General features: G+C 42.4%; 1 protein-coding gene across 3 annotated transcripts in view; it reads right to left on the minus strand.

Annotated features, from left to right (window-relative positions):
- Positions 1-12,974, minus strand: part of XPC (XPC complex subunit, DNA damage recognition and repair factor) — a 33,172-nt gene that overhangs the window by 19,807 nt on the left and 391 nt on the right. For all 3 annotated transcript variants that reach the window (XM_004033661.5, XM_031009284.3, XM_055381068.2), the window contains exons 2-6: positions 7,468-7,663; positions 5,057-5,169; positions 2,880-3,003; positions 1,796-1,880; positions 57-214 (exon numbers count right to left, since the gene is read on the minus strand). In XM_004033661.5, the coding sequence (XP_004033709.5) occupies positions 57-214; positions 1,796-1,880; positions 2,880-3,003; positions 5,057-5,169; positions 7,468-7,663 (676 nt within the window). The remainder of the gene's footprint in view (positions 1-56; positions 215-1,795; positions 1,881-2,879; positions 3,004-5,056; positions 5,170-7,467; positions 7,664-12,974) is intronic.

Raw genomic sequence — 12,974 nt, forward strand, 5'->3', positions numbered from 1 at the left:
GAGAGAAACACAAATCCTACACTCCCCAGCTCTGCAGGACAAGCGGAGGGCCTTACCACTTCACCAGGTTTGAGAGGTAGTAGGTGTCCACATCTCGAGGCAGCACTCTGGTAAAGCGGGCTGGGATGATGGACAGGCCAATAGCATGCAGATCTGGCTGGCTGCAGATGTTATTTCGATAGAAACCATTTGCTAGCAGGCAGAGAAGGTGAACCTGTGAAGAGGAAAGGAGGAAGGGGCAGCATGGAAGGAAGGCCGGACACCAGGAGGAATTTTTGCTGCCAAAGTCAAGACACGCTGTGGACAAGAAATACGTGTTGCCATTTCTACATATAAGAAAGTAAAAACACTAGTATTGGCCACTTCCCAAGCTTGTCTTTGACCCTCTCTTTTTCTCTCTGTATACTCATTCCTTCAAAGGAATCATCAAACCTCAAAGCTTCAAAATACAAATTGCTTTGTTTTCAAAATACAAACTGTTTTTGTTTCGGTCTTGTCTTTTAGAGATACATACTGGAAGATTTCTGGATGAAATGCTGCCATGTCTGGGGTTTGCTCCGCGAGATCAGAAGGAAAGGCAAGCGGAGTGGAGCTGGAGAGACTGCTGGAAGCCTGTGGAAGCCGGCGGGACACACCCCACTGGGCTCACTGGGCTGCTCTCGCCACCTCTCTGGGTGTTTGAGCCCAACCTTCTCTGTCACAGGCTCCTCATCTTTGCCCTTCCTCTGACCCCAAAACCCACCCTTCATCCACCTACTGAAATGATTATATGACCTCTTCCCCTCTTTTCACACACTGCTTTGTGTCATTTTCCCTTCAACCTTGGCTTCCTCCTCCCCCACTAACAGCCTCCCTATTTTAATCAATAGTGCTGCCTCTCTCTCCTCACTTAGGCCTCAAACCTGAGAGTCATCTTCCCTTTCTTTCACCTCCAGCACCCAACAAGAGGTGAAAGGCACACAGCTGTCTCGTTTCATGCCCCAGGCCTGGGTGAGGGAGGCGACCCCTCTCTAACCTCGTCACCATCCTTGCACCTCTAGATTTCTGCAGCAGCTGCACACAAAGCAACTCACCCATCCCATCACTATCCTCTCAGGCAGCCCACCATCCATCAAAGGGAAACCAAAGCCCACCCTCCCTTCACCCCCACCCCCCAACACCTACATACTCCACACACGCAGGTGAGCTGGGCACCTCGCCGTCCCCTCCACAACTTGGCTAGAGTCTTCAACTTTTTCTCCTAGACCTGGCTCTAATCCTTTCCCCTACATAAAGCCTTCCCCAGCTCCACAGAGCCATGCTGATCTCTTTCACTGTTCCAGGCATAGTCTTGAGTTTCTGTTTGGAAGTCCTTGTTCCTTCTAGAGATCAGATACTCCTCAATTGTAGGAAATAAGCTTTATCCAAGTCTCTATCCCCACCATGCCAAGCACCTTGCTAGGTGTGTGCAAGTGTTCAATAACTGTCAGCTAAAGTCAAAAGCCAGTGCCTGCAGCTGGGATTAGAATTAATGATATTAAATGGCTGAAAGGAGAGATGGAAGGCAAGTGCTTTTTATTTAGCCTCTGCTGCATGCCAGGCATTGTGCTGCAAGTTACCCTACCTATAATACACAACCACCCTCCAAGACAGACACTATCACTACTCCCACTTCCCAGATGAGGATGCAAAGGCTCAGAGAGAGTAAGAAACTTGCCATGGCCACAGAGCAGCAAAGCCAGAAATAAAGCCTCGGTGAGCACAAGCTCTTTCCACTGACAAGGAAGAGTCCTTCCCCATCATTCCTTGCCCTTACCTTGTGTGTGTCCTCATGGACCTCTTTATTGAAACGTTTCATCGCCCTCCGAAGATGTGTCTCAAACTCCAGCTTTATCTTTTCACTGCAACACATAGTGAAAAATCTGGGAATGAAGGGGGGAACTGAAACCAGACTCCACTCCCCCAGGCAATTCCTTCTCCTCGGATGACAGTGAATCACTCTCCCTGTTTCCCTACACAAGGCTGTGCTACTCAAGTCCGTCTGCAAGCCAGCTATTTCCTGCAGGCTCTTTGGCTCCTTCTCACCAGCAAACCTCGGCCTGGAACATTCTGTACCCAGACAACCCTCCTCTCAACCAGCAGCAGATCACACCTCACCTACATGCCTCAAAGCTCACTTCTTCCAGGAAGTCTTCTCTGGCTGTCCAACTCTTCCAACTACTGACTCTCTCCTTAGCAACCATTACCTTTATTAATGTTAAATTAACACACCATCATTTATGTGACACTGTTCTAGTGTAAAATCTCTTTTTCAGTCTGTATCCCATTAATCTTCAAGACAACTTGACACTTCTTGAATGATTTGTATTATCTCCCTCTTCTGTGCCTAGTAATGTGCCCATCGCACAGTGGAATTCCCAAGCCATCAGAGGCTGCAGAGGTACTCCGGGATGCTGGGAAGGATAGGGGCTCCCTACCACGGCGGGCACTGCCTCAAGTCCTGCAGCATGACATGGTGAGGAAAATGTGAATGCCAAGTCAATGAGAAGGATTAGGTCTCAGCTCTTCCATTACTGGCTGAGTGACTCCTGAAACATTACTTAGCGTCTGAACGTTACTTAGCTCCTCATTCACAATGCTGTTGTAAGGATTAGGTAAGATAACGGATGACCTGCTCAATCCTTGGCACACATGAGTTCCCTCTCCTCATCCCGCACCCCAGCCAGGACACGAAGGTGTCTCATTCAAGTCTCTAAAGGTAAATCAGGTTCCTGACCCAAGGTTCTCGACCACTTTGATACTCAGTCCTGATCCCCTACAAGTTTCTCCAAAGTCCTCCTAAGCAGCAGCTGTTGCCTACTGCATGTGACAGGAGCCTAGAAGCAAGGGCCTAAGCTTACCTTCTTTCTCTTGTCTTCGCCTGCTCTGGCGTTTCAATCTCTATCTCCACTGGCTTCACAGGCAGAAGAGATCGAGAGAAGGCTGTACTTTCTCTCACGTCACCCAGCACAGGCTCACTAAGTTCTATCAACAAGCATTTTTAAAAATCAGTAATAGTAATAACAATAATAATAGCTACTGTACTGAACAGAATCAAGGTTCTGCCGGGAAGGAGGAAGTGAGGCATGAATGTGAGGGAGACAGCCCACAGAGACCCCTAGACATGCCCTGCCCTGAGTCCTACCATGTGCCGGGCAGTGTGCTGAGTGTTATATATTCGAGTGTCTCATTTAACCCACACAACCCAGACAGTCTTTAGATAAGGAACCTAAAGCATAGAGACACTGGGTTGAATCAGATACAGACCCCTCTATCAAAAAGCTGACACTCATGCATGTATATATATATACTTAAAACTCTTTAAAAAAAAAAACCCAAATGAGAATAATCTCCTTTTCTCTGTATTCTGTATTACCACAGTAACAATTAGCACAATTTGCTTTGTATAGAGTCATGACTCAGGTGTCCGTCTTTCATTCTCAATTATAAACTTGTAAGTGACAAGAAATATATCCTTTTCATCTCTTCACCCCCTACGTTGCTTGTATACAGTAGCTGAAAAGGACTGAACTTGCTGAACTGGATCTAATTGAAAACTTCATTAGCAAAAGTTCCTTAAAAGAGGCTCTGGGCCTAGAAGCCATGACATCTTACTGGCAAAGAATGCATCTAATGCCAGATCTTGGTCTCTATACATGAATCTCTATTAAAATGAACCACAGCTTCTTGAAGAAAAAAAGGCTGGTTTCAAGTCTACAGCAAGAAAAGTATAAGCTGAACAAAAATGTTCTCAAAGACTAATGAGGCCATGTCAAAAGGACATGGTAGTACAGCTAGCTTAAAGGTAGTATGACTAGAAGAGGAACAACCTGACATTAGAGGTGGCTTAATCAATGCAAGATGAGGTTTAAAGCATCATCTAGGAAGGATTCTTGGAAAAAAAATAAAAGTTTAATCAAAATTAAATCATGTCTTTGGACATGAAATACAGGGGATACTGAAACAAGTTTAACACCACCATGAGATGTGTGACTGTTTATCAGACAAAACCAGAACATGAGACAGTCTACAAAACAAAAGACTAGGATCCTTCAAAAAAGGCAGTGCTATGAAAAGCAAAACAAGGTGGTAGGTGGGAAATACTGCTCTATATTAAGAGAGTAAAGTGACATAAAGACCAAATACAAGGCTTGGTTGGATCTTGGTGTGGAAAAAGAAACAGCCATAAAGGATGCTTTTATAACAATTGGGGACTTATTTTTCATTTTCGTAGGTGTGATGAGGTCATTTTGTCATGCAGGAGAATGTCTAATTATTAGGAAATGCAGGCTGAAGTATTCAGCAGTGGAGTATCAGAATATCTACAACTTATTTTCAAATGGTTCCACAATGAATATTTACAGAGAGAAACACACATTCAATGTGGCAAAATGTTAATGAACCTACGTGAAGAGGACATATATTACATTTTTCACTCTTTTTATAAATTTGAACACTTTCAAAATAAAAAGGTGAGGAAAAGTCAGGCCAGACAGAAGGAATCAGGGATGATAACATTAGCTGGTATTTACTGTGAGTGTATGATACATTAGGCCCATTACATTTGCAAACTTTCTTTTCCCCACAATAATCCTACAGCCTATACTGTTAATGGCTCACACTAAACATTCAGTGTTTACAGAGTGTTACCAATGAGAAAACTCAGTTCAGAGAGGTGAAGTTACTTGCTCAAGATTAAATTACTCACTCACACTGCCACCTAAGTGGCGAAGTTGAGCGCTGAACCCAGTTCTAACTACTTTCAAAGCATGTGCTCCTTCTCCTAAATAGTGCTGCCTCTCTATTTATATCTACCCCATTGACAGTCACAGAGGAAGAGAGTAAACAGCCTTCTTTGGTAACTTGGCCATGAGTTTTTCCATATATATCAAAGCAAGTCCCTAGTACAACCTTATCTGTGGTCTCATTAGCTCAAAAGAAAACAAAAGGATTGCAATTAGTGATTTGACTCCAAACAGAATCAAACAAAAAAACAAACAGAACCAAACAGTTCTGAAAACAAAGAAAGATGTTTCACCTTCAACCTCTTCCCAATCATTTTCACTTTCTTCCTCTTCTTCATTGCTGTCTTCATTCATGGTAGCCCCTCTCTTCGGATGGTGTGCCTTCTTGAGGTCACTTGGAAAGTCCCTGTGTAAAGACCACAGGAAGGAAGATGAAGAAGGCTCAGACATCCTAGTGTTCCATTCAAGCTAAATAGAATTTTTAAAACCCCTCCTATTTATTGAGAATCTGTTGCAACTACTTAAAGATGATTAGTAAGCTCTGAGCCTCACTTCCTCCATCAACATGTGTTCCAAATCTCATCAAGATGTGCTCTGATCATCTGTCTAATTAATACCAGATGTGCTGTCAAAAAACCTACAATCTAGATCGTGTGAAAGAAAACATAGCTGTGCCTGGACATGACAAGGAAAAGTTAGAAGACACCAAAATAATAATGAGTTCCACAACTGTGATATCTGTGTGACATATGTGCAGTTGGAGGCCAGAAAGAACAGAATAAAATCTACATTTATATATCCTACTATAAGCCTACTCAGACTTCTTTTCCATCTTTAAGAAATATGATGTAAGGAGACTGAAATTCATAGCATTCTAACTTCAAGCAGGGATGTGACTACACATAGGTGAGTCATAAATAACAAGAGACATAGACAGCTAGCTAGCTAAGTAGATAATAACATAGATAAGTAGCTGGCTAAACAATGGCTCAAGGCTAAGTACTTGCTGATACGTAATATATTTCTGCAAATTCATATATAAAATGTGTCTAGAGTATCCAGTTACTTTTAACTTGTGTAAACTTTGGCACTTGGTACCAAGTGAGAATATTATCTAGGATTTTGGTATAAACATTTAAAATAACCAATCATCAATCTTGAGCTCTAATAATACACTCTTTTTTTAGAGTACCACTTTCTCTCAAAACACCAGCAATAAGAATTTCCCCTTAGAATGAACATAGCAGAAATGACCACAATCAATGCTCAGGGGAGAGGGAAAGGGGGACCCAGAGCTTTCCTTGGCAGTATCGTGGCCTATCTCTATGTATATGTCTCTGGAGATAGAATTCAACTAGTGAGGGGAGGCAACTGGAAAGCAGTAAGTTCAGAGGTATTCTTCAGAAAAGTCTAGGGAAGGCCAGGCACAGTGGCTCACGCCTGTAAGCCCAGCACTTTGGGAGGCTGAGCAGGGCAGATCACCTGAGGTCAGGAGTTCGACACCAACATGGTGGAACCCTGTCTCTACTAAAAATACAAAAATTAGCTGGGCATGGTGGTGGGCGCCTATAGTCCCAGCTACTCAGGAGGCTCACTTGAACCTGGGAGGCGGAGGTTACAGTGAGCCAAGATTGCATCACTAGACTCCAGCCTGGGCAACAGAGCGAGACTCCATTAAGGATGGGACCGGGACAGGGATGGGACGGGATGGGAAGGGAAGTCTAGAGAAAAGGAGAAGAGATGGATCATGGCAGAAAATCATCATGCTGTCCCGTGTCCCTTCCTGTGCCCTCTACTGGACTACTCTCCCATGCCAGGACTAGAGGCTGCTGGAAAAGCTGATACTGGCAGTGAGGATTTGTTTATGAAGCAAATGAAAAACTATCCCTCCGTTCTTCCTCTTCTCCCCACCCCTCAACTTTCTTAGGAGGCAGAAAATCAAGTGTTCCCTGGGCTCATAATCATTGTCCACAACATATTAATATAAATGCTCATTCATTGCAAAAACACTTGTTCAGTTTCTGCCAAATAAAAGGGCCTGCAATGGATGCTACAGGGTATATGAAAATGAACCCCACATGGTTCCAGCCCTCTGAGAGGTCACAGGGTAGTAAGCCTGGTAACAATAACTGGCAGACATATCACACTCCCTAGAAGCGCTACAGGAAATCAGAGGAGAGAAGGGGGAAGAATCAGTGAAGCCTCTGGAGTAGGTGGTTTCAGATCTGCATCTTCAAGATGGAAGCCAGCAAGCACTCCAGGTAGCGGGAATACCATGAGCACAATGCAGGTGTAGAAAGTATGAGAATGTGTTCAGTGAATGATGAGAAGCTCAGGTGGGCCGGAGAAGAGCGTGCTTGAGGACAGTAGTATGAGATAAAGCTGGAATGCCAGGTAAATATTTTGTATACATCTAATATTTTTGTGTAGTAGAAAGAGCACTGGACCAGGAGTCAGAAGACCTGGGTTCTCCTGCTTTTGCCACTGTCCAGCTGTGGAAGCATGAATAAATCACTTTCTGCACGCTGTCACTGTTCTTATCTAAAAAGTTTCCAGCTCTTACTAGTCTGAGTTGTACCTAGAAGAGTTTAAAGATCCAATCTTCCACGGACCCCAGTGACAAGTAAGAATAAAGGTTTTCATTATTCACAATTCTCTGACGAGAAAAATCAAGACCCGAGACAAAGCTTTGCAGGCATCTCACCTGAGGTCATCCCCATCGCTGAGGGCTTCATCCTTTATAATCTTGAGGTTTTCAGATTTAACAGTCACCTTGGCCACTTTCTTTTTTGCTGGACCATCTGCTGAACCCCCAGGATGACTGCAGCCTCTTTTCCTCTTTCCTTGTGAAACTTTGGAGAGAAGGCTCTTCTTTGGGGGTTTCTCATCTTCAAAGGCATCTAGGTGACAACACAGAACATAAGGTGAGGGGTGGAAGGAAAGGTGGAGGCAGTGCAGCTTATGGGCAGGGGCATAAAACGGCTCTACGACCTGTCTCCAAACCCCATCTCCATCACTGGTTCACCATCCCCTGCCTGGTCAGCAACCAGCTCTCAGCTTCTTCCCACCTGCGGCTAGTCTATATTCACAGTAAAAACCATCTTCCTTTATCAGCACTTTACTTCTCCTATGACTAGAGAAAATACCATAGGACTCAAATAAAACCTAACTTCCAGATCTTAAATGTCAGCTAACCTCCGGCCAGGAAAATACAACATCCATTAATTAGCACCTTATTTATTATCTGCCAAAATTAATTGTCTTATGGATAATGTACTCCTCTTAAGTAAAATGTTAAGTACATAAACATGTCCAAGTTTTACCACAACATCATTACTATTAATCTACATTTCTGCCAACCTTCAAGACCAAACTGCTCAAAACACATACTGCTCTGAAACCTTTCCAATGTAACCCAAATGGCACTCATATACCAACCACCTCAGCAAACTTACAGTTGGAAAAAGCAGTAATTCAAAAGTATTTTCTTAAAATAATAATTTTTTTGTTAAAGGGAAATAAAAAATGCATAAGCTGCTGGTTTTAGTCAAATTGGGGTATCTAAAATTATGGTTTATTTACATATAATAATTATATTAATATATTAGTTTTAATAAATAATATGGCAGGGAAGGATAGTTTTCTATTTTGCAAATATATTCACACAAATTATCTTGAATCTGAAATAAATCTTTTGTCTTTGCATGACTCTGCTTCAATTAATTTTAGAAAATAAAAATACTCTACCTTTTATTGAGGTTCCAAAAGGGATTGCAATATTAACCTAAAATATAAAATTATTTAATAATTCAGTCTTTTCATTGTTTGTCTTGCTGACTCTCTGGATGGGTATTTATATTCCACAAGAATATACTTTTGCATGAGGGAAAAAAGACTCTCCCTTCTGATCTAAATGAAATCATGATTAAATGTTAATAAAATTCATATCAAAGGAGCATTTATTTTAATGTTAGATCATTGATTCCGTTGTTTCTTTAAATGTTTTATAAAAAAGGAATTTATGCATTCCCATTTTTAAACATTGTGATGGAAACCAAAAAATAAGGAAAAATTTTGAAGTACAAATTATTTCAAAATTAATTTTTTCAAATCTGAGAACAGATTGCCTACTCCAAGGCCAGAGGCTGCATAAAGCTTAAGATTTGACAGTTTGAGGAGGGTGCCCCTAAAAACCAAGATTTCTGGATCTTACAATGGTAGTTAGCCCTCTAATAATAGGCAAAGATGCTAAACACTTCAATTTCTACTAATCTAAAAAAATGCACGTAGGAGGATACTTCAGAGGCATCACAAACTTTTCTAGTTGGTTAAAAAGCACAGCTTTTATTTCTGTTTGAAGAGAAAGGTAGAGGAGTTAAAAGGGAAAGGGGGATAAAGGAAACACAAAAACTGTGAATCAAAAGGATGTTCATAGTATTCAAAAGCATCTAACAATAATCTGAATGTCCAATCATGAGATAATTGTTAAGTAACTTATGGCAGAGCCACACAACAAAATATAATTGAGTCATCCTTTAAGATAAAGAAAAACGATATATGATGTAATGTTAATCATGCAAAGTTGATTTTACAGTATGCTTTCTGCTATGTAAAAAACAGACTAGAAGGAAACAGACCACTATTTCATGGTGGCTATTTCTGGATGGCAGAAATATGGGTGACTTTCTGTTCTTTGCTATTTTTTGGTCCCTAAGCATCTAGAGACTCTTTTCCAGGACTCTCCAAAATCTTGAGTTATCTAATATGCCTAACCAGACTCCTTGAGTTCAGTGTTCTTTCAGTAGGGCAGGAATTACCACTGTGGTCTGCTTGCCCATCTACTGGGATTTAATAAGAACACCGGAGTAAACCTTCCAGCAGCAACTCATAGCACTCAGAATAAAATTCCAACTCCTTAGCTTGGTATCCAAGCTCAGGCCCTTGCTCACTTCTCCTACCCAGCCCCTCACTCGCTGTGTCCAGCCAACTGGCCAGGTTCATTCCCTCCTAAGAGTGTTTAAACACACTGTTCTCTCTGCCTAGAACTCTTTTCCCCAGAACTTCCTATGAATGGCTCAAAATTACACTAAATGCCTCAAAATGCCACCTCCTTACAAAGGCCTTCCCTGACACTGATTCCCATTTAGCTGCCTCTTCCCCAGCCCCATATAAGTTTGAGGGTTTTTCTTTTCATCTATAGAAGCATTTTCTGCTATGTACCCAAATAAGTTTTATCACAGTAGTCTTAGCACAGGGTGATAGCTCTTATCATCATGTGAATCCGTTTTTTTTTTAACTTGTTATCTGCTCTATGTACCCCTCCCCCCAGATTATAATCATGAGAGCAGGTGCCTCATCTGTCTTGTTCACTATTATCCTAGTACCTGGAACAGTGCATGAAAATAGTAGGCACTCAGTAAACAGCTGTTGAAGGAATTAATGGATATCACTGAAGGTGTTAACACAGAGAAGAAATGAAAAGAAACCCGAGGTGCTTTAGTAACACAAAGGAAATCATGTGGAAGCCTGTTTTCTTTTCTCCTATTTGTCAAAAGCAGCCAAGTATCACCTTCATTTGCATGTACAGGGGTGCTATTAAAACCTACACTATTACAGTGTTAGCAACTACACTGATAGTCACCAAATTATTGTCATCTGCAGCCCAAACCATACTTGCTAAGTCTATGCTTCCCCACAAAACCACCAAACCACAACAAAGGTTGTAACTCTGCAGATCCTGGAAGCTGCCTTGGGAACTGACTGCTAGCTCCTTTGGCTAGCAGAGTAAACTTGGGTGCACCTTTACCTCCGTTTAGGCTGAATGACACCAGCTAGCCCAACTAATTACCTAACATGGGTAAAGCTAAAGCTCTTGGCTTTATATGCTATCCCACTGAAAACTCACAGCCACCCTGCAAGGCAGTTATTACATTTCACAGAGGAAATTCAGAAGGGCTAAAATATTTGTCCAAAATAATTCACCCAAGTGCACATAACTAAGAATTGAAGCTCTACCAAGCTGGAACCGAGGTGAAGTGTTGAGCTGGGAAGAATACAGGTAGCATTTCCATCAGATTAAAACTGTAAATTTTTAACTGCCATATATCCAAATTACATTCTGACTAGAATACCAGCCCCTTTTTGTGACCCCTTGCTAAAATAGCAACCATCCTTTAAATCACAGATCAAACTACTTCAGATAGCGTTCCCCGATCACGCCAGTCAAACTTGATTAATCCTCTGGAAGCTACAAAGCCTTGTACCTTCTTCCACAATATTTAGCACACTCTGCCTTGAATGTTTTACATGTAAATGTCATGTCAACACTACTCTATGATCCCCCAAGATATGTTTATCTCTCATGTCACCTCATTCATGTACAGCACATAGTAGATACTCAAAAGATGCCATTTGAATGAGTAAATGAGTGAATAAAATGGAACTCGTAATATTACACATGAGGTAAATCACCTCCTAAGTTTACGAATTATTACCATCTCACTATTTCCTAATGGATGATGAATTTATAACCGGTATAGAAACAGAATCTAGTATGATAGCCTTTGCCGGTTACCTAGTCTAATCTACCCAGTTTTTTCAGGAGACCCAGAAATTCCTTCTACAGCCTGCATTTTGCAATTATTTAAAATATTTACTAGCCGGGCACAGTGGCTCATGCCTGTAATCTCAACACTTCGGGAGGCCGAGGCGAACGGATCACCTGAGGTCAGGAGTTTGAGACCAGCCTGGCCAACATGGCGAAACCCCATCTATACAAAAATACAAAAATTAGCCGGGCATGGTGTCAGGCACCTGTAACACCAGCTACTCGGGAGGCTGAGGCAGGAGAATCGCTTGAACCTAGGAGGCGGAGGTCACGCCACTGCACTCCAGCCTCAGCGACAGAGTGAGACACTGTCTCGAAAAAAATAAAAAATAAATAAAATATTTATTTAGCATTTAGCCCTACCAACCCACGGGCCCCGCATCCACAGATTCAACCAACCACAGATGAATATATTTCGGGAAAAAAAATACAAATTTAAAAAATACAGCATGACAACTATTTCCATAGCATCCACATTGTATTATTAGTGATCTAGAGATGATTTAAAGTATGTCAGAGGATGTGCATAGGTTACATGGAAACACTAGGCCATTTGATATAAGGTACTTGAGCATCACAGGTTTTAGTATCCGCGGGGTATCTGGGAAGGACCACCTTAGTTTGCTCAAGGAATGTCTAACTTGAGTTTTGAAGAAATAGAAAAAATCAGCCCTGGCAAAAGCCATGGGGGGGTCACTCTAGGCAGAAGGCACATCAAAGGAAAAGGCTCAAGAAATAACTTGGCATATTTGAGGAAGAGAAAGGAGGCCAATAAGGAGGGTATCTGGCAAGGAAACAAGTGGTAAGAGAAACAGGAGAGGTAGCAAGAGCCAAAATATGTAGCATCTTGTAGGCCAGGATAAGACAACTGGATTTTAAGCTAAGAGCAATGGAAAACCAAGTGGAGTTTAAAGCAGGAGCAGGGCATGATTTTTTTTTCTTTTTTTTTTTAAGATTATTTGGGCTGCTGGATGCAGAGCTGGGAGGCCAGTAAAGAGGAAACTGCAGTCACTCAACTGAAAGGTGATGATGACTTGGACAGGGGCTGTGGTCATGGAAATGAGAAGTGGACAAATTTGAAATACACTCTGAGGCTGAACTGACTGGACTTGCTGACGGACTGGATGTGTGGACATAAGAAAAAGGTGGGCTTTGCTTTATAACAAGTATTGAGACTGGAAAAACGGAGGAAAGCATAGATTTAAAGAGGAAAACCATGAGTTCTGCATTGCCCATGACAAATGTAAGAAGCCTATCAAATATCCATGAGGGGAAGTCAGGTGGGATCCCACTGTGGAACTCTGAGTGAGACTCAGCTGAAGTTATCATTCGGGAGTCAGCACACTGCATCACTCTACGTCCTGGTCCGTCCGTCTGTCTTCCTGGGACACAAATAACTGCCTTCTCCGAGTTCAACCCTGAACATCTGTATCCTCTGGACAACGGGGAGCGGGAAAAAAGCTACGCAGGAGCTTGGATCGGGCGAGGCTCGCGGGAAACCGCTCTGGGTGCGCAGGACAAAGGCGCGGGGACAGAGGGGAGGGCCGGCCGCGGCCTGCCGGGCTGCCCCCACGGCGCGGAACGCGCGCAGCAATCTCCACCAG

This window comes from Gorilla gorilla, chromosome 2, assembly GCF_029281585.2.
Source record: "Gorilla gorilla gorilla isolate KB3781 chromosome 2, NHGRI_mGorGor1-v2.1_pri, whole genome shotgun sequence".
Lineage (NCBI taxonomy): Eukaryota > Metazoa > Chordata > Mammalia > Primates > Hominidae > Gorilla > Gorilla gorilla.